This window comes from Populus euphratica, unplaced genomic scaffold (assembly GCF_000495115.2).
Source record: "Populus euphratica unplaced genomic scaffold, PopEup_1.0 scaffold85.1, whole genome shotgun sequence".
Taxonomy (NCBI): Eukaryota; Viridiplantae; Streptophyta; class Magnoliopsida; order Malpighiales; family Salicaceae; genus Populus; species Populus euphratica.
Window position 1 is genome coordinate 1,102,197 of NW_011499898.1, and position 24,393 is coordinate 1,126,589.

A 24,393-nucleotide genomic window follows, 5' to 3' on the forward strand; every position below is an offset into this window, starting at 1 on the left:
CCTTCATTCTACCCAATCATGCCACTTCACTCCCTTAACTCTTTACATGAGTTCGGAGATTTACTTGTCCGTTTTCAACACCCCTCCAATGTAAATCAGTCACATTATTCACGCGATGCCATAAATTAATTTATTTTTATATAAAAAAATAAATAAAATTTAAAGATATTAAATATTTTTGTAAAGTTATATCTAAAATTTTTAGATTTGATTGTAATATCTGATTCAAAAATAATATTTATAATATTAATAATAATATTAAACTTACATGACTTAAATTTAAGTGGGTTTGAATGCAATACCAGATTCAATAACTTTGAATGTGGGTCTAGTTATAAGATCGTGTCATAAAAATGTGATAATTAAATAGATTAATAATAAAAAAAACCAACAGGAAAAAAATAATAATAAAAAATTCTAAATTAACTGGGTTAACCCTTCAAATCATGTTAATTATCTAAACCAGAGATTCACGTCATGAAAATTTGATAACTAAATAGAAAACAATTGACTTATCATCTAGGTTAAACCATTAAACTAAGTTAACCCGTCAAATCTGGAATACGTGTTATGAAAGTCTGATAATTAAATAGAAAGAAATTTAACATTAACAAACTAAATTAAATGAAAAAAATTAATTAAAAGAAAAAAAGCAAAGCAAAAATTTTAGGTTAACCCGTCAAATTTGGAATCTGTATCATGAAAATATGATAACCAAATAAAAAATGAGCATTAACAAACTAAATTAAAAAAATTATTAAAAGAAAAAAACACAAAGAAAACATATAAAAAAACCCATAAATGCATCAAAAATGGAAAAAAAAAAGAAAAAGAAAAAAGAAAAAAAAGACATCTCATAGTATTTTACTTGATGTTATTATTATTATATTATTATAAGTATAATTATATCCCGGGCTTCGCGGGTTAACTTGGTTTAACCCAATTCATTATTGGTAAACTCGTTAATTTTTTTCTATTTAATTATCTAACTTTTATGACACGAATCTCAAGTTTGACGAGTTAACCTAGTTTTTTTCTTCATTAGTTTTTTTTTCTTTCTGTTGGTTTTTTTCTTTATTTTTTTCTTTTTAATGAATTTATTTAATTATCATATTTTTATAACACAACCTTATAGCTATACCTACATCCAATGCTCTTGATTTGGTATTGCAGTCAGACTCATTTAAACTTAAATCAAGTAAGTTTAATATTATTGTTAATATTATAAATATTACTTGTGTCAATCGTTGCAACTAAACCCAAGACTTTGAGTATATCTTTGTAGAAAGACCTAATACTCTTAGATCTTAACTTTTTTTTATGATATTTTTATGCAAAAAAAAATAAATCCGTGACTCATCCCTTTGTTTTTTTTTCCTTTTTATCATTTTTACTGTGGATTGCACGGTGCAGTCCATAGTGAAAAAACTTATGCCTTTAGTTTTTTTTTTATTCTATTGTTTCTTAATATTAAATTTTTTCTATTTAATTATCAGGTTTTCATGACATGAATCCTAGGTTTGATGGTTTAACCCAGTTGATTCAGATTTTTTTTTATTAGTTATTTTCTCCATGTAGATTTTTTTTCTCCTTACTTTTTCTTTTTTAATTAATTTTTTTTAAATTTAGTTCATTAATATTAAATATTTTTTCTATTTAATTATTATACTTTCATGACATGAATCTAAAGTTTAGCCGGTTAACCTGATTTGGCGGGTAACCAAGTTAATTAATATATTTTTTTTTCATTAGTTTTTTTCTTTCGATTTTATTTTTTTAATATTATATGCAGTCTATAGTGAAAGACTGATGCCTTTAGTTTTTTTTTTATGCCTCAGTCCATGGTGAAAAGGCCGATATCTTTTTTTTTTAAATTAATTTTGTTTATTTAATTTGTTAATATTAAATACTTTTTTATTTGGTTATTAAATTTTTCATGATACGGATTTCAGGTTTGACGGATTAACCCAATTACTTTATAATTGTTTCTCTCTTCATTAGTTTTTTTCTTCTTATAAGGTTTTTTCCTGTTATTTTTTCTTTTGAATTAATATTTTTTTAGTTAATTTAGTTCATTATTATGATTTTTTTTTTCTATTTAGTTGTCAAACTTTCACGACACAAATTCAAGATTTAGTAGGTTAACTTGCTTTGAGGATTAATATAGTTAATTCAGATTTTTTTTTCTTTATTATTTTTTTAATTAATTTATTTAATTATCACACTTTTATAACATGACCTTGTAGCCAGACCTAAATTCAAGGTTATTGGGTCTGGTATTGCAGTCAAACCCATTTTAACTTGGATCATGCAAGTTTAATGTTATTATTGATATTATAAATATTACTCTTAGATAAGGCGTTACAGCCAAATATAAGAATCTTAAGTATATCTTTGCAGAAAGATCTAATACTTTTAAATCTTAAATTTTTTATCATTTTTTTATACAAAAAAATTGACTTACGGTATAAGATTTTTTTTGTTATTTTTATGTAAAAAAATTAACTCGTGACATTGCACGGATCATATAACTAGTATAATATAATTGTTGTTAGATAATCACATAAAATTTAGTTGAAGATTTTTAGCTTCCTTTTCTTTCTTTGCATGCAACCTGTCCTCTCCTTCTCTTTTCCTCATAAGTTCTTCACTTGTTTATTGTTAATTCCTTTATTAAGAAATGTTCTCTCCAGTTGGTTGTTTAAAATTTATATAATCCTAAAAATTTTGGTGTTTTTCTCTTAATTTTGGTGGAGAAAAATCTAAAGTCTCCCTCCTCTTTCTTACCTTATGCAGGCGGCTACATGAGGGAGAAAATAGAATATTTATAGTCGTATTCTCTATTTTAATTATACTTGTACCCGACCACATGAAAATGAAAATATAATATTTATAATCCTATTGTCTTTTAATTATACATTGACCCATTCTTTAATCTCTTTTATAATTTCATCATAACTTTTTTCTTTTTCTTTTTTTTTTTTGAAAGAAAACCCCTCTTAGCAATTTTAATTTATTTGAATTTATACACTAATGATCTCATTTTTCTTTTTCCATCTATATTATTTTTAATTTATATAAAAACTTATTTTTTATATTTACAAATTATAAAACACAATTTCTAATTAATTGAAAAAAATTAATTAAAAAATTAAAAAATTAAAATAAAACTAAAAAATAATCAAATAAACTTGTTATTCAAACCATAAAACTAAAATAACCACATAAAAAACAAGCCAAAACAAATTATAAAAATCAATTTTTATTATACCCAATATTAAACATTAAAATATAAAATTAAAAAAAAACTAAATCAACCAAATTAATCCTTCACAATTTACTTCACAATTTAAATCATAAAACTGAAATAAATTTATAGTAAACAACTTATCTTCTAATAAATTTAATATTAAAAAATAAAATTAGCTTTTTCTTAAGAGAATTTAATATTAAAAAATAAAATTAGCTTTTTTTTAAGAGAAAAATTAAAAAAACAACCAAAAAATAATTGATAGATAAGGATATAGTTATCGCAACTAGAATCAATCTATATAATATAATTGCTGATGGATAAGTGCATAAAAGGATTAGAGTGTAATGATTATTGATATATGACGATAAATTTTCATAAATACTTACCATAAATCATGTCCTTGTGCCAGATTAGGTAGACATGAAAGGTGACTCGGCGATACTTGCAAGCAGAGAAAAAGAAAAGAAAAGAATTAATATGTTTAACCAAAAAAATCCAAATGCAGTAACTCTGCTCCAGAACATGTATATACCCTCTTGTTGAGGGCGGATGCAAAATTTTGAAGAGCAAATTGGTGCCTGACACCAACTAGAATTATTTTCTAGGAGATCATAACCGTCAAATATGTGAAACTCAAACACATCACAGGAACAGATGGAAAGACTGTCATCCTTCGGTGTATTATTGCTCTCTACAACGAACAAATCAACTGAGTTCCAGTCACACCACTGGATGTTGCCTGGTCTAGGGCTTGAGAGCCAAGGCCAATCCAATCTTAGCGCTCTTTTCAATTGCCTTCGTATCAACCTCCCCCGAGATTGTGAAGAGAGACTTGGGGCGCCACTCGTGCTGGATAAGAGCACTTGCTTTCCCATAGTTGTTCAACCGAGCCTTCACTGTAGTCAGGGGGTCGAGTGCATGCTGCGTGCCAATGGTCAATGTGTTTTCATTGCTTGAAAAACTACGGGTCAGCTCTGCGCCAACAGCTGTACTGGTCAATGGTCTCACTGTGTGGTAGTAGGAAGCAGTAAGGGTGTCTCCCTTATCATTGCTGTGGTCATCAACAAAAACATTCCCATCAGCAGAGGGAGACTTCCAATTAAAAATATGCACAAACAGCGGAAATAACTCCACTTCAATGTTTTAGCCTCGAGCTAATCCCAAGTTCAGAGTAAAAATGGCTGTCCTAGATGATACAAGAGAGTAAAACTTCCATAAAAAATCAGAGAAATTAGTTCAGTGAGTATCTTTAGCAATACTTCCAGTAAATAATTATTCACCAGCAAATGCCTTCAAAACTTCCATTTCTCTGCATTGAACTACAACTCAAGCTCTTTAATGGGACAGTGCCAGCCAAAGAATTATCAGGTCAGTCTTCAAACCGGTAGAGCTCAAGACTCAGTGAACATAATCAATTAAAGCAACAGAAAGTAACAGCTATTAGAGTAATTAACTGAAACGTAACTTCTTTCTCTGCATTGAATTACTCACACTGTCAGAGAAGCAATCAGGTCAGCATTTGTATAACTCAACCCTGCGTTGTATTTAGTGAAGTTCCCAGTAGCAGTATCAAATGAGAGATCCGTCCCAAGAGAAACAACATTACTCCCAATCACACCTGAGAAGTTAACAATGGGATTTGCAGTCAACCCAAGGCTAGTGCTTATCCCAGCATACTCATGCTGATACTGGAGTTCAACCTGTTTCCACAAGAAATTAAATCAGATCATAGAGTGGCAAAATACAGCCTCATTAACACCGTGGCATGCCCATCAATGCAGTATGATGTTCCAAATAGACAAGACAACCATGACCAGCAATCAATAACCATAACCACAAAATATGATGCTCCCAACAGCCAAGCAAAGCAGGAAGTAAAACCAACTGAAAATGACAAGATAAAAGTTAATTGACAAGGAAAGAGCCCTTTTACCTTGCCAGATCTCTGATCAGGGACTTTGAAGCTAAAGATGGTCTTGAGCCCAGGAGCAGGTTCGTCAATAGTAATGGTTGTGAGAAGCTACAGACGAACACACAACTATCAATTGCACAATCAAAACATCATATAACTAGTTATATAATCATCCAACGAATGTTCACTGCATGGAAAAATGTTATTCTAATTAGCTGCAATGAATGCCTAAAGGAATTTCATCCTTCGAAAAGAATGCAAACAAAATTGGTTTACAACCTTACATAGTGTAATATCATGCTTTGGTCCAACAATAAAGGCATGGGCTATCATCCTAAAGAACAATCTAACAAATAAGACAGCAATACACGTAACATAAAACATCCCTGCAATGCTCTATCATAGTATCTCACATCTATAGTCAACCGAAAGTAAATGTTGTATTTAGGGGCATGGGCATTTGTTTACTGTAAAATATCTTACAAAAAAAATTGATCAACATAAATATTTTATGGTCATCCCATAAACTTAGTTCATTTATTGGAAAAAAATTTCAGCTCATGAAATTCCATAAAATATTTTACAAACAATATTCAACTTCAGCTATCATACAACCATCTCCACCACCTTCACCACCACTACCACCCCACCACCACAACACATCATCATTGTTTCACTACCACTATAATTTCAATTCATTACTTACCAAACATCATAAAATGTGTTCCATGTAAAATATTTCACATGTAAAATGTATAGAAAAATGTTTTTTCTAAGACAAATACTAGGAGTGAGCATTAGGGTATTCAAGGGGAAAAAAATTGCCATTTTGAATGCCTACCCCAATTATCCAAAAAAAAATTTTGAATGCCTACCCCAATTATCCAAAAATTTTTTTCCCTTACCTAACCCTATTTCTTTTACCCGATCAAACACTTTGGGTAATTCAGATAACTCAAATCACCTGAATTTTTCACCATTACCCCATTAATTTTTCTTCCCCAAAGTTTTGACTATATGTGAATTAGGTTTAAGGAACATTACAAGCCTATTAGTTTTAAAAATTTATGAATAATTATTGGATAACCTGATTTTTTTTTTGTTTAACCCGAATTACCATTTTAGGCAATTTTTAAATAGGATAATTCACCATATCTGGGATAAGAGATCACATACAACTTGTTCGACCATATAATTGAGATGAATACAAAAGTCCCATCTTCAAACAATTTACACCGGTGCTCAAGAAATGCAGAGCATCATAGTTCACCAACCCGGAGCACAAAAGAGAAGAAAGTAACTCTGATAGCGACTTGAAGTCCAAACAGGTTCACCAAACAAGGGCATAAAATACAAGTCACAAGCACAGATAACAATCATTTCTGATTTGTTAAAAGTGAAAGAACAAGAAGGAGAGCAGGCAAGCTTTTATGTCTTACATTGGAGTTTGTGTCCACTTTTATATCAGTTGTGATGTTCTTGTTCTTTAGCTGACCGCTGACATCCGCCAAAAACAGCTCACCTTTCTTGATCCCAGTTGAAGTGAGTGCCTGGAATGCAAAATAAATAGAATGTCCGATCATAATATTATAAAAGGTTGTTTTCAAAAGAAACAAAAGCATATGCTTCAACGCAATTAACTTGATAGAAGACATTGAAACTAAATATCCAATTGAAACGATTTCACATCTGCACATCCAAAACAGATGGTCCATTTTCAGGTGTAATATTTAATGAGTTAATGAATCTCGAGCCAAGTCAAAACCTATATGCCATATCGCCAATACCATAATTGCAAACGAATTAATCATGGTAAACTAAACAAATCAACACCATTATAATCACGGAAGTCTTTCCTTTTATTTTCAAGGCTACACGCACATGTTGGTTGCTTAATTTTCCATTACTGATTGTGAATTTTACAAACAACTCGATTAATTTCAAGGCTACACGCACATGATTGTTGCTTAATTTTCCATTACTGATTGTGAATCGTACAAACTGCTTGATTAAATCAGCCACAACAAGATGCTGAGCAAAAAATCCATAAATGCAAATAAAATTATCAAAATAAAATAGAATCCAAATGCTGCTGCTAAGAGCCTATTTGGTATTGTCGTAATGGTTTTTTTCAAAGTAATTTATGCTTGGAAATGCATAGAAATAATTTTTTTTTATTTTTTAAAATCTATTTTTGACATGTACAAATCAAAACAATCTAAAAACACACAAAACAAATACAAAGAACAAAAATAATAATAGTTTTTTAAAAAAAAAACACTTTTTAAACACAAAAACAGTCTCTTAAGTGCAAAGAAATTAATCTTCCAGCACTTAACAATGGAGATTGACCAATTCATTTCTCATCAATTAAAAAATTATTCAACTTACCTGTTTTCCTAGGCCTAAGATTACAACTTCTACATGGAATATTAAGGGGAAAAAAACATGAGGATTCATCTGGGTAGTCCGTTAATTAAAAAAGAACATCAATACCACAATTTTTTTAAAAAAAGATATAATTAATAAAAAAAAGAAAAGGAGAGAAAATTACAACTCCAGTTGAGGTATAAGTAGTGACAGTGAACTTGTGGTCGCTCTGGTAATCTTTATAGAGAAGATCTGGAAATTTCGAGAAATTAAGAAGAAAAATATCAAAATTATCACAAAATGAAAATAAATGGAGTGAGCAAAAATTGAAATTCCTGTTACCTCTAGCTTTCTTGCCAATATCGGCGTAGAGACCTGGGCCTTTTCCCATGATTTTTTTTCTTTTTGAATAAATGGTATTGAAACAAAAAATTATTGAGAGAGAGAGCTGTGGATTGCCGCAGCAGAGTATTCTACAAAGAAATATAAAGAAAAATAGAAAATGAGAGAACCCTACCAACACATTCGCAACTGTTTGATAAGGACCGTTGGATCTACTGGCGTCTTGGATAGCCTCAAGAATCCTACCTATTCTTTTGTAACCGGTTGATATCGACCGTTGGATCTGAAGCCAAGGAGCTGGTGTGTTGTGTGGCCTTGATATTCGGGACGGGAGGTCCTTGGGCATATTCGCCTAAGTGTTTTTATATATATATATATATATATATGTCTATGTATGTATATATGTATTCAATCCTCACAACTTTTAGACATTCCCCATTATTAATATACATTATTAATATATTATATTATATAATAACATATATTAAAAGGTAAATCAACGGTGAGCTATTTTTTTTAATTTTATTGTTTTTTTTAATTATTAATTTAGTTTATTAATATTAAATTTTTTATTTAATTATCAGATTTTCATGATTGAAATCCCGAATTTGATGAATTAATCTAATTTGATAAGTTAACTCGAATTTTTTATTTAATTATCAGATTTTCATTATTAAAATCCCGAATTTGATGAGTTAATCTAATTTGACAAGTTAACTCGATTTTTTTTAATTAATTTTTTTCATTTAGTTTAGTTTGTTAATGTTAAATTTCTTTCTATTTAATTATCAGATTTTTATAACACGTATTATGGGCTTAACAAGTTAACTTGGTTTGATGGGTTAACCTAGTTGATTATGGGTAAACCCCTTAATTATTTTTTTTCTATTTAATTATCAAACTTTCATGACGTGAATTCCAGGTTTGATGGGTTAACCTGATTTAAAGGGTTAACCCAATCTTTTGCTTCATTAGTTTTTTTTCTTTTTATTGATTTTTTTAATTATAATATTTTTAAAACACGACCTTTTAGTCAAACTCACATCCAATACTTTTGAATTCAGTGTTGCAACTAGACTCACTTAAATTTAAGTTATGCAAGTTTAATATTGTTATTAATATTATAAATATTACTCTTGGGTTAAGCGTTGTAGCTAGATACAAGGTTTTTTGGGTATATCTTTGCAAAAAGACCTAACACTCTTAGATCTTAGCCTTTTCTATTTTTTTATGCAAGAAAAATAAATAAACTCGTGGCATATACCTTTATTTTTTTTCTTTTTAAGCCTTTTATTGTGGACTAGATGGTGCACTACACAATAAAAAAACTTATGTCTTTAGTTTATTTTTTTATCTGTTGTTTCTTAATATTAAATTTTTTATGTTTAATTATCAGGTTTTCATGACACGAATTCCAGGTTTAATGGTTTAACCCAGTTGATTTAGAGTTTTTTTCTTTTTTTTATTAGTTTTTTTCTTCTTGTGTATTTTTTTCTCTTTACTTTTTTCTGTTTAATTATTTTTTTTAATTTAGTTCATTAATATTAAATATTTTTATTTAGTTATCACACTTTCATTACATAAATCTCAGGTTTGTCAGGTTAATCCAATTAATTCAAATTTATTTCTTTCAATTTCATCTTTTAATATTGTATACAGTCCACAGTGAAAGGATGATACCTTTAGTTTTTTTTTTTTTATGCTTTTCATTGTGGACTACATGGTGCAATCCATGGTGAAAAGACTAGATATTTTTTTAATTAATTTTTTTATTTAGTTTATTGATATTAAATATTTTTTTATTTAATTATCAAATTTTCATGACACAAATCTTAAATTTGACAGGTTAATCCAGTTAATTTAGATTTTTTTTCTTTATTAGTTTTTTCTGTTATTTTTTCTTCTGAATTAATATTTTTTATTTAATTTAGTTCATTAATATAATTTTTTTTATTTAGTTATTGGTTGATGCCTTTTTTATTTAGTTATCTTAGATTTGGCCAACTAGAGAAAAAAAATTTTCTTTTTGTCTTTTTACCTTTATTTTTCTTTTTTGATGAATTAGCCAATTAATTCTGGGTAACCTTTTAATTTTTTTTTTTTATTTAGTTATCAAATTTTCACGATACGAATCTAAGGTTTGACGGATTAACCTGCTTTGAAGGGTTAACCCAGTTAATTTAGATTTTTTTCCTTTTCTTCATTAGTTTTTTTTCTATTAGTTTTTTTAATTAATCTATTTAATTATCATATTTTTATAACACTACCTTGCAATCAGACCTATATCCAAAGCTATTGGGTCTAATATTGCAGTAATACCCACTTAAACTTGGGTCATGCATTTTAATGTTATTATTAATATTATAAATATTACTCTTAGGTCAGTCGTTGCAGTCAAACCCAAGATTCTTGGGTATAACTTTGCAAAAAGATCTAATATTTTTAAATCTGAAATTTTTTCAATATTTTTTATGCAAAAAAAGATGCCACGGGTCATGTAACTAGTATATATATACAGAGTTACTGAAACTATTTGATTATAACAATTGAGTATTTAATTTTTAAATTCTTATCAATAGGTGTCTATGCTTTGAATTTTTATAATTTTTTCCATAATTATAATTTTTTTTATATAAGTGTTTTAATTATTTGAAAATGATTTTAATTTTTTTATTAATCAAATTCTATAATCACAACTATGCAATTCAGTTTAATAAGTTATTAAATATTTTGTACTAAAAAAATTGTTTGATTTTATGATAATAATTATTTTTAATTCAAACACCTTTTTTGGAAATAATCAAAATTCAATTAATCATGTTTACTAAGTATAATTTTTCTAAAATAAAAAACAATATCCTTATTTTACTTATATTTCAAATAATAGAAGAAATGAAGATAAAAAAAAAAATTGATTAGCCAGACGAATCCCTTAATTTCATAGTGAATTTTACGGTGAAGAATTAAGAAAACAGCATTTGTTGGTTTTTCACTGAACTAGAAAAATAAAAAATGTGTTTTCTCAAGAAACAACATTTAATTTTTAATTAATAAACATGTTTTTGAAAACTTTTCCACGATGTTTCTTCCAGGCTCCTTTCCATCTTCCAATCGAGGACTCGAGAAAAAATCAGAATTACTACGTATTAAAACTTAACCAATCCAATACTTATTTTAGTTCATCAATAAACCTACAAGGAAATATAAAATATATATTTCTATGATAATTTTGAAATATATTTTCTTATGTTAATCAAATGCGACCCATAATAAGAGTTCATCAAATATGGTTCTTAACAACTTTTCTTCAGCTATTGTCTCGATATGAACAAGAAAAAACAGCGATGCAAATAATCAGTCCCTCTGAAATGTCAAAAGGGAATATACAAGACTTGGATCCTTATACAACCGAGTTGCGTTCATGCGAGCTAGTGTTAGGGGCCATGCACTTGGTTCTTCACAGCAAGAAGAGAGAACCTATCAGCAAAAACAGTAAGTGATGGATGAGACCAGTATTCTTGGCGGTCAAATTGGCTGCATTGTAATCCGAACCGTCTGTCTTGGAAGTCACATAACTTCCCTCAGGTGTGCTTGTGGTCAGAACAACAACGATCCAGTTACCATCAGAACCAATCCCAGCTCCTGTAAACTTAGTATCATTAAGGTTACCGGAGTATGGAGTCCGTGTGAAGTTAGTGAGCACAAGACTTGGATCCAGGTGGGGAACACAAGCAGGCATTACAGCTCCATCCCTTGTGTTGGAGATATTCAAATGGCATTTGGCTAGAAGGCTCGGGTAATTTGGGAACTGCGGCTCAGTGCCTGGTACTGTGTTGGAACCCGTGGTATTTGTACAAGGTTGATTCTTGAATTGCTCAGCTATCTCCTCAGCAAGGCACTCCGCGTTATCATTTTTTGTGAGGGTAGTCAAATTGAAGGATGTCCTATAGTTGTTAATCCCTTGAAGAAGAGCATCCTCCTGATCACCTGCAAATAATAAGTAGTGGAATGAGAAGCTTAGTGTTAAGATATCAGCCGGGAAGAAAATCTTCAACTTGGGCAAATTAACATGGAGCATTAGACTCATGGGACTGTACTGAAAAGAAAGCCACAGACCACTTGGGACCTGGGATCATTTCCAAATTCGTGTGCATTCTAGACAAGCAGCAAAAACTAGCTTTTGATAGCAAGAGGACAACTTTTAAAACCATTTTCTTGACCTGAAGAACAAGTATCAGCAAATTGCATATAAATGATTTTAACAGAAAAAAAGATTAATGGGAGAAAAAAATTAAGCAATGACTTGACGAGCTTGCCAATTCAAATCACGAAGGAAAACTATAATACTAGTTGGATTACAGCTATTTCTTAGTTAACTGGGTCATAACAAGCAATCTTGCACAGTCAAATTCACTGCATAACGTAACATTCCGTTTGGAGACATCAGATTTGAGTAGAAATGAAATCAATTCAAGACCATTTACCAATTCCAGCGTTTTGGAAAGTTGTAAGCAATACAGATGAATCACAAGTATCCAGATTAATTGTAATGCACATATATATTATAGAATTGAATCTACAAGACTACAGCTAAAACGACAGAGTCAAACAAACAAGAACACAGAGAGATCTCTAGATCAAGAATCAGTAATCAGATCCCACATGATAAATTAGATGATGTAAAAAGAAATAAAAGAAAGCAGATAATTTGCAAGTAATCCCAGAAATAAAGAAAAGAAGAATGGTTACCGTCACAAATGACAGGTTGACTGGTCAAGCAGAGAATAATGAAGAAAACAAAGAATGGAAAGAGAAGAGAAAATCTTGAAGATACCATCGCTGCTGCTGCTAATTGAAGCTACTGTTGTTTTTCAAAGGAGAACGGCGTCGGTGATGAATGTATACAAGAGAAAGAGTCCAAGAGACTACTCCTAGTAAATGAGGAAGCGAGCAGCTTGGAAGATAGATTGTTCCTTTCTTGTTTGTTGGGTAACTAACGACAACAACCGTGCATCTGCGACGTTCTTCCTTCCACTTTATTCATAAAAGCGTTGTCCAAACGACCCCCATCAGATTTATACGCTGCCGTTTTTGTGGTTATTAATAACAACAGCAACGATAATGATAATACTGCCGCGATTCTCGTACATGCTGCCTGCATGCCGCGCGTCTTCCTTTTCTTTCTAAAAACGACACCGCTTACCGCAAAGCACGATTGCCCCTTTTTTTATTTTTTTTTATTTTTTAAAATTAGCGCATTTATTTTTAATGTTTTTTTTGGAAAACTAGCAACAGTCAATTATTATTATTATTATTATAAAAAAATCATAGTTTGATGGAAGTAACACGTTAGAATTGTGACTTTTTAAAAATTCATAGTTAATAAATGTTAATTTTTAAATAAATGATCAAAATGTAGTGATACACATTCCATGGAGGAAAGAAAAATAAAAATGATTCCATGTGTAGATACACAATATACTTAAAAATAATTCCATGTGCAGATACACAATATACTCGGGAGGTCATGTGCCCTACTTTGACCATGTTTACAATAGAGTGTAGTTGTATATTAAAAAGATAAACTAAAAAATTCAAGTATTTATTTATTTGGAATTGTAATGATGGTTATAGTTTAAAGTGCTTTTTATTTAGAAATGTATTTAAATTTTTTTTAAAAAAAAAATAAATTATTTTTGACATTAACACATTAAAATGATTTAAAAATATAAAAATATTCATTTAAAAAAATTAAAAAATTTTAGAACACATCCCAAACAGTCCCTTAATATTTCTTTATAGACTAAATCATATTATATTATGGATTAAAATAATATAATTAAAATTTTGTTCTTATATGAGAAAATAAAACTAGAGATGAAAATATATTTTCACAATAATCTTTATACTCATTAGTTTTTTCACATTTTAAAGCACAATAAAAAGATAAAATTTTTCTTTAAAAAATTATTTAACTATTTTAGAGTTTTTTTTTTCTACATTCATTTTTTTAAAGCACAACAAGACATACATTCTTCAAGAGATGTGGGGTATCTTCTAATAGTCAGATGTGAGGTATCTTTTTGTTATGATATTTAAATTGTATTGATGGCCTATTTATCTCTAAATATCATATTTAACTAATGAATATATAATTTGGTGTCAACAATTTTATTTTTTTCTTTGTTCTTGATTTTGCACCTAACCCTCTAAATTTTGAAAGTAACCATTTAATGTTTTTTCCCTTCAGATTTGGTACAAGTTTTTTTTATTGTATTTATTTTATTTGATATAATTTATAAAATTATATTTTTATTTTATTTTTATCCTCCTTTAATTTTTTTTTAATTTATCAGATTTATTCATCATTTTATTAATTGTTATTTATTTTATTTGAGATAATTTTTAAAAGTGATTTCTTATACAATTTCATTATTCTTCTATTTATTTCCAAGTATATTTGATTCTTGTTCTTTTGATTGTAATTTTTTTACTTTGATAAATTTTTAGTTAATATTTTTTTTCTGATTTTATTTTTTAACATTAAATTGGTTAAAAATTAAACTTTTTGATTGTGTCCAGGTTTAAGATTTCATGGTTTATGACTTTAAGAGATTGACCTAAGTTTAGGAGATTCACACATATTTGCTTATTTTTTTTCTTCCTTTTATAAGTTTATGGTTTTTTTTCAGTTTAATTCTTCAACATTCATTTAATTGAAAATTGAGTTGTATTTTTTTATGTGTTTTCTATAGGATTTTTCACCAATCTTAAAAATAACTTAGGTAATCTTGGATATTTTTATTTTTTATTATTTGTTAAATTTAGTTTTTTAAAGAAATTCTTCTTTTGAATATGATATTGATAACTCATTTTTTATAGTTAATTATGGTCAATTTTTATTGTTTGCTTTATTTAATATTGATGTTATTTTTAATAGTATTATTAAATTGACCAAATTTATTGAATTCAATTAAATCAATAATCCAAATCTAAATTTATCCTTTTTTTTTCAAATATCAACAACATCTAAATATTTTTTTATGTTAGGAAATAATTGACATATGACTTTCATACAAGCCACATATCCAGTGATATTGTTAGAAAAAAAAATCAAATTTAGCTTTCATGCCAAATGTTTTATTTTGTTTAAATATTAAATGTAAGATAAAAATGTGCTAGGTTTATAAAAATATTATTTTTCATATCTAGTTTTTTTTATAATATTATTTAGAAATTAAAAAACTAGGATTTAGAAAATGTTAAAAAAATATATAATATAGTAATTTAACTCATTTTAAATCCTTCTTTAAACTTACATTCACGGTAAGCTTTTAATGCACATCTTATTCCGTTTAAAAATTAAATGTAAGATAAGAATGTGCTAGCTTTATAAAAATGTTATTTTCAACATGTAATTTTTTAATAATATTATTTAGAATATATATATATATATAAGTAATATAGTAATTGAACTCATTTTAAATCTTTCTTTAAACTTGCATATACAACAAGTTTTTATATGCATACTTAAAAATATTATTCACTGACATAACTAAAAGATTAATGATTTTTTTCAAGTGTAGAAGTATCAAAGTAATAAATAACCCAACAAAATAGAAGTCGAATTATAGAAAGGTTAACTATATAAATTATAAATAATAATGATGATGATGATGAGTTAAAGAAAACTTTGAAATGTAAGATTAATGTGAAGATCAAATAATGATAAAAAATAGTTGTCAATGTTAGAGGATTCACTAATGATATTTTAAACAAATATAATATAAACTTTTTTATTACTCAACTAAAAACCACACACAAACATGATTCCAATTGGATTATAAATTGTTCATTTATTATAAATTATGAACATGATCTTACAAATTATCTTATTTAAGTAACACCAAATTTTTAAATTTTATCCAGAATTCATGATGCTAACTTATGTTAACAATAAATTAAGTTTCTTTCATAGCACAAGTATAGGTTATATTATACGATTGACTATGAAAGTGTCAAGTATTTGTTATACCAAGTGTTATATAACACAAATTTAGATTAACCATTTAACAAGCAATGTATTAAAAACTAATATAATAAAAATGATAAGATATATTAATAGCAAGTTGTTTATGATATAATCATTGAAGTTCATATTGAGTTTATATTATACTTATCCTAACACCATTAGTGAAACCTTTTCACTTAACATAATAATTAAGAAGATAAACATAAATAAACAAGAGGAGAACATGATTATATAAGTATAGTAAAAGAAATGAAAGACATAAATAAAAAATTAATGAAAGCAAAATTTAATCATTACAAAAATATAAAGAAAGAGAGCAAGAATATGATTTTGATATGAAAATCAAAATGTCTAAATGCATATGCCTATTTTTATAGGCCAAAATTCAGAACTATTAATTTAATGATTAATTGTTGAGTGGGTGACCACTTCTTTACTTTGTAACAATCTTTATTTTTTTATATGAATAAAATGTCATTGATAACATCAAAATTTAAATAGATACTCCATGAAAGTTCTGGAAAATTGTCTTAATTTTCCAATAAAAAAAGAATTGATGCATTTGGACTTCTAGAACTCGAGATATAGGTTGAACACTGAACAATGTCTAGGCTGACTAGAGTTTGATTTCTCTATTGTTGCTACAATTTAAATTTAAAAACTGTCCTTTTGAATCTTGGATTCCCATGAAAGTTTTAGGCCTATATCTTAGCTTTCCATGTATATAGAATAGACTTAAATCCAAGCTCTACATCTCTATTTATGATCCAATAATCAAATAGTGTTTCAATTTGAATTTAACCAACATTTCTTTTCTAAGTTTAACCTTATATTTATTTTCTTAATTTCAGTAATTAAACACATTAATCAATCCTTTAATTATATGATGGACCTGCATTTAAGATGAACGTAGACTTGTTATTATAAAACATGTTTTAGTTAAGAAGTTATTGATACTTCATGTGTAAAATGATAATATAAAACTTTAATAAAAATATACTTTTAAGTACTAATCATTCACCTGAATAATATAATGACTTTTTTCTCTTCATCCAAAAAACTTAATACTAGTTTTTAAGAATATTAAAGCCTTTTTACATGGTTTATTTGTTATTTTAAAATAAAGTAGGAAAAATAAGTATTTTTTTTATTTTGATTGCACAATCTAGAATACCATTAGAAGTAAAAAAATTTAAAAATAATGTCAAAGAGTATTTTTGTGTTTTCAATATAGTTTTTTTATTATTAAAATTTAAGTTAGAGAACAATTTCATATTTTTATAAATAGAAAAAAATAATAAATAATTAAAATGCAAAGTAAAATAATGAATTATAAAGAAAAAAAAGCTTGAGATCAAGTGGTGTTCTTGTTTTTTTACAATGTTTTTTTTTGTAATTATAAAGTTAATTTATAAGCAATTCCATATTTGAAAAAATTAAAAAAACAAAAAGTTGGGAGGCGCTCACGCCCTTCTAGGTTTTAATAACTAGTATAGCGTCTTTTGATATTTAAAAATATTTTTTTATTATATAATTGGAAACACTTTTGTACCTTTTTTCTGTTGGTGTTGCTATCACTAATTATGGTTTAATTTGATGATAATGAAAATTTGTTTTCCTTCCTTTTCTCTCTTTCATTCCTAAAAATTACAATATGGGCTTTCTAATTGTTGGTATTTCACCTTTAATCCCTTTTCTTTTGATTTTTAATATTTTTGTATTGGTTATTTTGTAAAGATTTTATTTTTTTTTCAATTCCATCATTCAATCTTAATTTACTAAATATTATATTCTCTACTATGCTTTTTATTGTTTGAATTTTTTTCCCTTTAACATTTTGTAAAATTTTTAATAATTTTCAATTTCATCCTTCAATTCAAATTGATGGTATTATATTTTTCAATCTAGTCCTCATTGTTTTGATTTCTATTTTTTTCTTGTCTATTTTGTAAAAGTTATTATTCTTTTCAATTTCACCCTTTAATTACAATATTTTTTTATATGTCAATCTTGATCCTTATTTTTTTATTCAAAAAAAATTCCTTTTAGTAAATTGATTTGTTTTTTCAATTTCACCATTCAATTAAATATAAAATTTATTTTGTATTTTAATTTTATTCCTTATTCTTTTAATTTCTATTTTTTAAAATTATTTTTATAATTTCATCCTTTATTTTTTAATTGATTGAGAATTAAAATTTATATTTTTTCAGATTTAATGTTTTGAGTTTAATGATTTAAGTCACGAATTTGAAAAATTAACATTTTTTCTATAAAAAAAAGCTTTATGATTCTATTTATTTTTTTATTATTTTATTTTAATTATATAATCTTGGCTGCTAATTTAATAGGATATTCTGAATTGACTTAACTCTAATTAGTACAATTAAAATTTTATAAATATCAATTTTTTATGTTTCCTCTTTACTATATTTCAAGACCATAAACATCATTTCTTACACATAAAAATAGTAAGAAATGATGGTCATACAGTAAGAAATGATGATTTTTTTTTTATATTGTAAGGTCTGTTTCATGCCTATTTTAAAATTTTAAAATTTTTTAGAGAGATAAACATGACCATATTAATATTTCAAGAATAAAAATAAGATTTTAGAGTTTTTTTTGTACTATAACCCTATTTAAATCTATTTTGTAATTTTCTATGCTTGCTGTTGTGCTTCCTCCTACATTGTTAGGGTCGGTTTTATTTAATCTTGAGAGGAAAATTCAAATAATCGATAAAAGAAAACCGTTAATCATGGTCTAGCTTTCACGTAGACCAAAAATCTTTAAAGCAGCAGAAACTATGGAATATCCCTCGGGTTCGTAATTATTGGTGGAGGCAATGGACATTCTAGGAATTACAGGAAAATCCTCCCAGATACAGGCACCGAAAAATTGGTGGATGCTGTTGGTTTTGGATAGCGTGGCATCGATCCTCCAATAGCAAGCAGTCCATGCAAGCAACTCCCCCTCTCAAGCCTCATACAAAAGAGAAGCCTCCGCATTACTCAGGACCCTCGAAATGGCCTGCACTTGCAAGCATCGCATGCAAGCTCTTTGCTGATTTTGCATTCCAGTTTTCTCCTTGAGTTTCAGAGAAAATGACAGTCTCTGCCGATGTCCGGTTCTCCCTCTCGGCTGCAGCTGCTGGCCAGTTGCATGGCGCCAGAGGATTGGGAGTGAGGAGATATTGCTCGAGACTTGTGAAGTTTGGCAATGGAGAGTTTATGGGAAATAAGCTGAAGTTAAACCAACTTCATCAAGGAACTAGTACTCTTGCTGTTAGAATTCCTAAGCAACAAGTTTGCATGTCTCTAACTACTGATGTAGCAGTGGAGTCCAGGGTTAGCTCATTAATTAAGCTACGCCTTTCTTAATTTAGCAAACACACACACACACACACACACATATATAAACTTGTTATCCAATTAACAGTTAATGCATTTGGCTATCGCACTACGCAGTTGAGGGACCTAGAGATGGAAAAAAGGGATCCACGAACAGTCGTGGCTGGTATTCTTGGAGGAGGAGCTGGTACTCGTCTTTTCCCTCTGACAAAGCGCCGAGCCAAACCTGCTGTAAGCCTTTCTCTTTATCACATTTTTCATCGTCATCGACTTCATGTGTGTTAAATTTGACATACACTTCGTGGGAGCTATCTTCTACTCGTGAAGTTTTGTGGGGCTATCAAATTTGAAAGAGCAGGCTTATAGTTGAAAATATAAATGGTTTGATACCATAGCACTGTTGATATCCGTAGGTCCCAATCGGAGGCTCATACAGACTGATAGATGTGCCGATGAGCAACTGCATCAACAGTGGAATCAACAAGGTATACATCCTCACTCAATACAACTCAGCATCACTAAATAGGCATCTTGCTCGTGCCTACAACCTCGGTAATGGAGTCAGTTTTGGAGATGGTTTTGTCGAGGTAACTACTTTGTTTTTTTTATTTCTCTCCTTTTACTTTATAGCGAGTGATTACTGTCTATAAACTCAAGCATAGACATGCTTCGCTTGCCAATGTTCTGATGAAATGGGAATAAAATTTATGTTATAAATAGTCAGTCAAAGTTTGTTTCTCTGTCATCAGGCCCTGGCAGCTACTCAAACTCCTGGAGAGGCAGGTAAAAAGTGGTTCCAGGGCACCGCTGATGCTGTGCGGCAATTTCATTGGCTTTTTGAGGTAATCATTTATATATTAGATGCAATCTGCACGTGAAATCCTACTAGCTTGAAATTAAATCAAACCACAGGTAATGCAATTCTTCCCTGTTACAATATGAAAACGTACAGAAGAGGACTAGAAAGGTTAAAAAATAGAGGATACCTGGTGCTACAATGAATTTCTACTCTCTACCACGAGCACGTACCGGTTTAGTTGGAAACTTAAACAGCACAGATTGCCAGTAAGGCTTTCCATTCTCAGAATCCTTAAAGGGAATTAGGGTGATTCACTGAGTCGAAGACATGTCCACATTTTTTTTCTCTCGCCTTTTTGTTGCATAAACTAGCCTGCATGCTGTTTATGAACGTTTGATTATTACATCAAAAGAAGATGAAGAGTATATCATAAGGAATGCTGTATATAGAAACAAGAGGTTAGTTTGTATTGCATCGAAGCAGAGGCAGAACAGAAGTAGCAAGAGATTACAAAATAACCAGTTTTTGAGCCAGCGACTACCCTTCGTGCCTCCTTGTTTTTTGAGATTTCTTTTCTCCCTCGGATAATAGGAATCCTTTAAGTTCCAATAGTGGAAGAAGGTTTATGGCCACATCGTAATTCATGTTGCCTTGGAAGATAAAATACCAACTTGCCTCTAGTTAATCGACCATTGAGACTATACCTAAATGAAAAGTCGCTGCTAAGAAATTTATACTTTTGTCTCTGCTATCTTCGCGTGTCCTGAATTTGGTGATTTTAGAAAAAATCTAAAACTTTTCAGGATGTTACACAAATGTTTTGACTATGTACTTTAACTTCGAAGGACCCAAGAAGCAAGGAGATTGAGGATGTGCTAATTCTTTCTGGAGATCACCTGTATCGAATGGACTACATGGACTTCGTGCAGGTGAGAAGAAGTACATTTCACTTGACATGGTTTTTATTCACTAAAATTGAGTGTGGAAATCAAGTTCTACTTAATCTATAAGCATCAGACATTAATGTTAGTCTCTCGTTTCCAGAATCACCGGCAGGGTGGTGCAGATATTACTCTCTCTTGTCTACCGATGGATGATAGGTCTGCATAAGTTTAATCCAAGCTAAGCTCTTACAATAGCAATTTCTCATTTCAGGGGACTCGACTTTGATATTTACCCTGTTGTCACTTTGCTTATATCTACTCATGGCAAATTTAATATCTGAGTTCATGTTCAAAGTTGATGAATCGTGTTTTTGAGACTTTCCAATATTTACATGATAGCCGGGCCTCAGATTTTGGTCTCATGAAGATTGACAATAAGGGGAGAGTCCTTTCATTCAGTGAAAAACCGAGGGGGGCTGACCTGAAGGCAATGGTAAGTTTCAGATTTTGCATTGCTGAACAAACCTATAAATCTGAGTGGTTAAGCACTTATGCTTACGCTACTTTTACTTACACTTCAGGAAGTCGATACGACAGTATTGGGGCTGTCGAAGGAAGAGGCTTTAAAGAAACCATACATTGCTTCAATGGGAGTGTACGTCTTCAAGAAAGAGATACTTTTGAACCTTTTAAGGTACTACTAGCCATTTGCATTATCAGTGATTGTCAGATGTTGAGCATTTGAAGTTGTTTTTATATTTTCTTACGTTTTACCAGGATTTAATAACAAGAAAAAGAAAGCAAAGAAAAATCGATGCTCTTCCATGTAAACATGCACAAAAACATACGCTACACCTAACATGAGTAAAGGACTGCTGAGTGCTATAAATTGTTGTTGAGTCAGGTGGCGTTTTCCAACTGCAAATGACTTTGGATCAGAGATAATTCCAGCTTCGGCAAAAGAGTTTTATATGAAGGTATGCACTGAATTCTTCTGGAGTTTGACTTAATCAGTTTCAAAACCAGTGTTAGAGCACCACAAGGTATTCACCCCCAATGTCTCAAGAGAATATGCCTCTATATTTACATGAAATGAACACTCATGCACATTTAGGGTTTCGTTATTGTCTCAGGATCAAAGAGTCGGAAATAGTGGGAATACCAGATAGTAGTGTGATAGATAGACATGTTTTTCTATACTTTCAAAACAGAAATTCACTTTAAAATTATTTTAAAAATGAATTTATTTTAAGTTTCGTCTCTGTCTCTTCAATAAAATATTTTTCTATCTTCTTTATACCAATCTTTTCTATTCTAGACAATAACCAAACGCAACAAATCACTATTGTTTATAAAAAAATGTTGACTCTGAGCAGGCGTATCTCTTCAATGATTATTGGGAAGACATAGGAACCATCAGATCCTTCTTTGCAGCAAATCTTGCCCTCACTGAGCATGTAAGTACCTGAACAAATCTCCACACTTTTCCTAATCTTTTTGGGCACAAATAGGCTACATTTGTACTGGGAGAAGTAAATTCAAGAAAATAGTAATCATAACTTGACCATTCTATATATCAAAGCAGCAAAAACAAGAAATTTATCAAGGCTATGACTGATAGTATCTTACAATACAATCACTAATGCAAACTGCTGCTTCGCTGCTGAATGCCTGTAGCATTACTCGTGATTTACTGATATTCATGATTGAGAGACATGATGATGCTGTCTTAATAACTTTTCAGCCTCCAAGGTTTAGTTTCTATGATGCAACAAAGCCAATGTATACATCACGAAGAAACCTACCCCCATGCAAGATTGACAATAGCAAGGTTAGTAGAAGGGCGTTCATGTTGCCTCTTAAAGCTCCCTAATCGACAAGTTACATTTCAAGTGTTCTCTTGATGTTACCTGTGCTCCGCTGCTATAAGGTAAAGTAAACGGATGCATTGCCATTTTATCCCATTTTTCCTTTGCATGCAGATAGTTGATTCAATCATATCTCATGGAAGTTTCTTAAACAACTGCTTCATCGAACACAGTGTAATTGGTATCCGATCTCGAATAAACTCAAATGCCCACTTACAGGTTTGCACACAATAATATTATTTCAATTATAGCATCTATGAGCTAGTTTCTGAAAACAGTGTTATAAGACCAACTTGACTTCTGACCTGGCCCAAGACTTATGGCGTGTATTCGGCAAGTCAACTCACGGGTCGGTAGATTGACCTGAGTTTTGAATATTTAGAAAAAAAACACCACAACAATGTTGTTTTGATTAAAAAAAAAGTTCGGCATGAAACCGACCAAAGCTAGGCTTCGGGTTGGCATGTTATCAGATTGACCCTCCGAGCAAAGCGAAGTTTTAACATACTAGTATTGCAGTTTCTGCTATTTCTGTTGTGAGCTAATATTGTTCTGAGCGGACACATGTTCCTATGTAATTTTATTTTCTGTGATGGCCAAATAAATGAAGGATACAGTAATGCTTGGTGCTGACTTTTATGAAACGGAAGCTGAAGTGGCATCAGTGGTTGCTGAAGGAAGTGTACCGGTTGGGATAGGAGAAAACACAAAAATCAAGTGAGAACAAGCTTATATGAAACCTTTCTTGTCTTTTGAACGCGCTAAATGAAACCAGTTTTATGTTTCTTGTTGTCTCTTAGAGCATGAACGATTTTCTTTTGCAGAGAATGCATAATTGATAAAAATGCCAGAATTGGGAAGAATGTCGTTATTGCAAATTCAGAGGTATGTTTCAACAAAAAATTATTTCATCTTTCATTTAACTTGCGTTAATTCAATTAGATAGAGTAAATAGTATGCTTTATCGTTAAGAATTTGATAGACAATCATCTCAATTAAAAAATTTAAATCATTATAGTTTTATATTAGTGTCTAAGAAACTTAAAAATCGTCAGTGATTCAATTGCTTACACCCTGAATTTTTTGGAAATTGTATCCAGAAATTGTCATTTATCAAACAGTTTTGGTCGAAAAGCTTGCTTACTAGTTGCCAGTTTTTGTTTGTGAACGGATTTTTCAGGGCATACAAGAGGCCGATAGATCCATGGAAGGCTTCTACATCCGATCTGGTGTTACGGTCATATTAAAGAACTCTGTTATTCAAGATGGAACTGTAATATAATCTTTATTGTTATTTCTTCCATCCTGTTTTTGTCGATCAGGATAGTAGCGAAGATGGTATGAACGCAACATGACTAATGGCAACCACCACCTTGTTTACGGTGTGAATATGCAAAGCTGAGCTCCGCCTGCGTTAACTATAAAGAATTTTAAAGCCCTAAATATCAAAAACTTTTTGACCATCGAAGATATTAAACATCAAAACTCTTGTCCCAATTGAGCATAAAATTAAAAATTATAATGTTCGTTGATTATCAAAACCATAATCAAAACAAAACTCAGTTCCGAGTAGGTTTTTT

At 29.7% G+C, this 24,393-nt stretch overlaps 3 protein-coding genes across 3 annotated transcripts; 1 reads left to right on the forward strand and 2 right to left on the reverse strand.

The window, feature by feature from the left end:
- Nucleotides 1-3,706: 3,706 nt before the first annotated feature.
- Nucleotides 3,707-8,074, reverse strand: LOC105132416 (mitochondrial outer membrane protein porin of 36 kDa-like). Its single transcript, XM_011035911.1, has 6 exons — nt 7,878-8,074; nt 7,720-7,787; nt 6,605-6,715; nt 5,187-5,273; nt 4,745-4,953; nt 3,707-4,304 (listed from the first exon to the last, which is right to left on the reverse strand). Exons 1-6 carry the CDS (start codon nt 7,924-7,926, stop codon nt 3,998-4,000), a joined length of 831 nt encoding a protein of 276 aa, XP_011034213.1. The 5' UTR covers nt 7,927-8,074; the 3' UTR covers nt 3,707-3,997.
- A 3,073-nt stretch (nt 8,075-11,147) lies between these two features.
- On the reverse strand, nt 11,148-12,906 carry LOC105132419 (uncharacterized GPI-anchored protein At3g06035-like). Its single transcript, XM_011035913.1, has 2 exons — nt 12,627-12,906; nt 11,148-11,864 (listed from the first exon to the last, which is right to left on the reverse strand). Exons 1-2 carry the CDS (start codon nt 12,712-12,714, stop codon nt 11,335-11,337), a joined length of 618 nt encoding a protein of 205 aa, XP_011034215.1. The 5' UTR covers nt 12,715-12,906; the 3' UTR covers nt 11,148-11,334.
- Nucleotides 12,907-18,817: 5,911 nt separating this feature from the next.
- Nucleotides 18,818-24,248, forward strand: APL1 (ADP glucose pyrophosphorylase large subunit 1). The gene is made up of 15 exons (XM_011035914.1): nt 18,818-19,259; nt 19,380-19,493; nt 19,676-19,849; nt 20,012-20,104; nt 20,907-20,990; nt 21,106-21,161; nt 21,345-21,438; nt 21,527-21,639; nt 21,850-21,922; nt 22,322-22,402; nt 22,690-22,776; nt 22,928-23,032; nt 23,424-23,530; nt 23,638-23,698; nt 23,994-24,248. The coding sequence occupies exons 1-15, from the start codon at nt 19,017-19,019 to the stop codon at nt 24,093-24,095; spliced, it is 1,587 nt and encodes a 528-aa protein (XP_011034216.1). The 5' UTR covers nt 18,818-19,016; the 3' UTR covers nt 24,096-24,248.
- The last annotated feature ends 145 nt before the right edge of the window (nt 24,249-24,393 follow it).

Bases quoted from the DNA above. Each gene is read 5' to 3' on its own strand.
- LOC105132416 (XM_011035911.1), bottom strand. From the start codon at position 7,926: ATGGGAAAAGGCCCAGGTCTCTACGCCGATATTGGCAAGAAAGCTAGA. The intron at 6,716-7,719 runs GTAATTTTCTCT...TTTGCATTCCAG, and splicing joins CTTATACCTCAACTGGAGTT to GCACTCACTTCAACTGGGAT. The intron at 5,274-6,604 runs GTAAGACATAAA...GTTCGTCTGTAG, and splicing joins AAGTGGACACAAACTCCAAT to CTTCTCACAACCATTACTAT.
- LOC105132419 (XM_011035913.1), bottom strand. From the start codon at position 12,714: ATGGTATCTTCAAGATTTTCTCTTCTCTTTCCATTCTTTGTTTTCTTC. The intron at 11,865-12,626 runs GTAACCATTCTT...TATTATTTGCAG, and splicing joins TCAACCTGTCATTTGTGACG to GTGATCAGGAGGATGCTCTT.
- APL1 (XM_011035914.1), top strand. From the start codon at position 19,017: ATGACAGTCTCTGCCGATGTCCGGTTCTCCCTCTCGGCTGCAGCTGCT. The intron at 21,439-21,526 runs GTAAGTTTCAGA...CTTACACTTCAG, and splicing joins GGGCTGACCTGAAGGCAATG to GAAGTCGATACGACAGTATT. The intron at 22,777-22,927 runs GTTAGTAGAAGG...CTTTGCATGCAG, and splicing joins GCAAGATTGACAATAGCAAG to ATAGTTGATTCAATCATATC.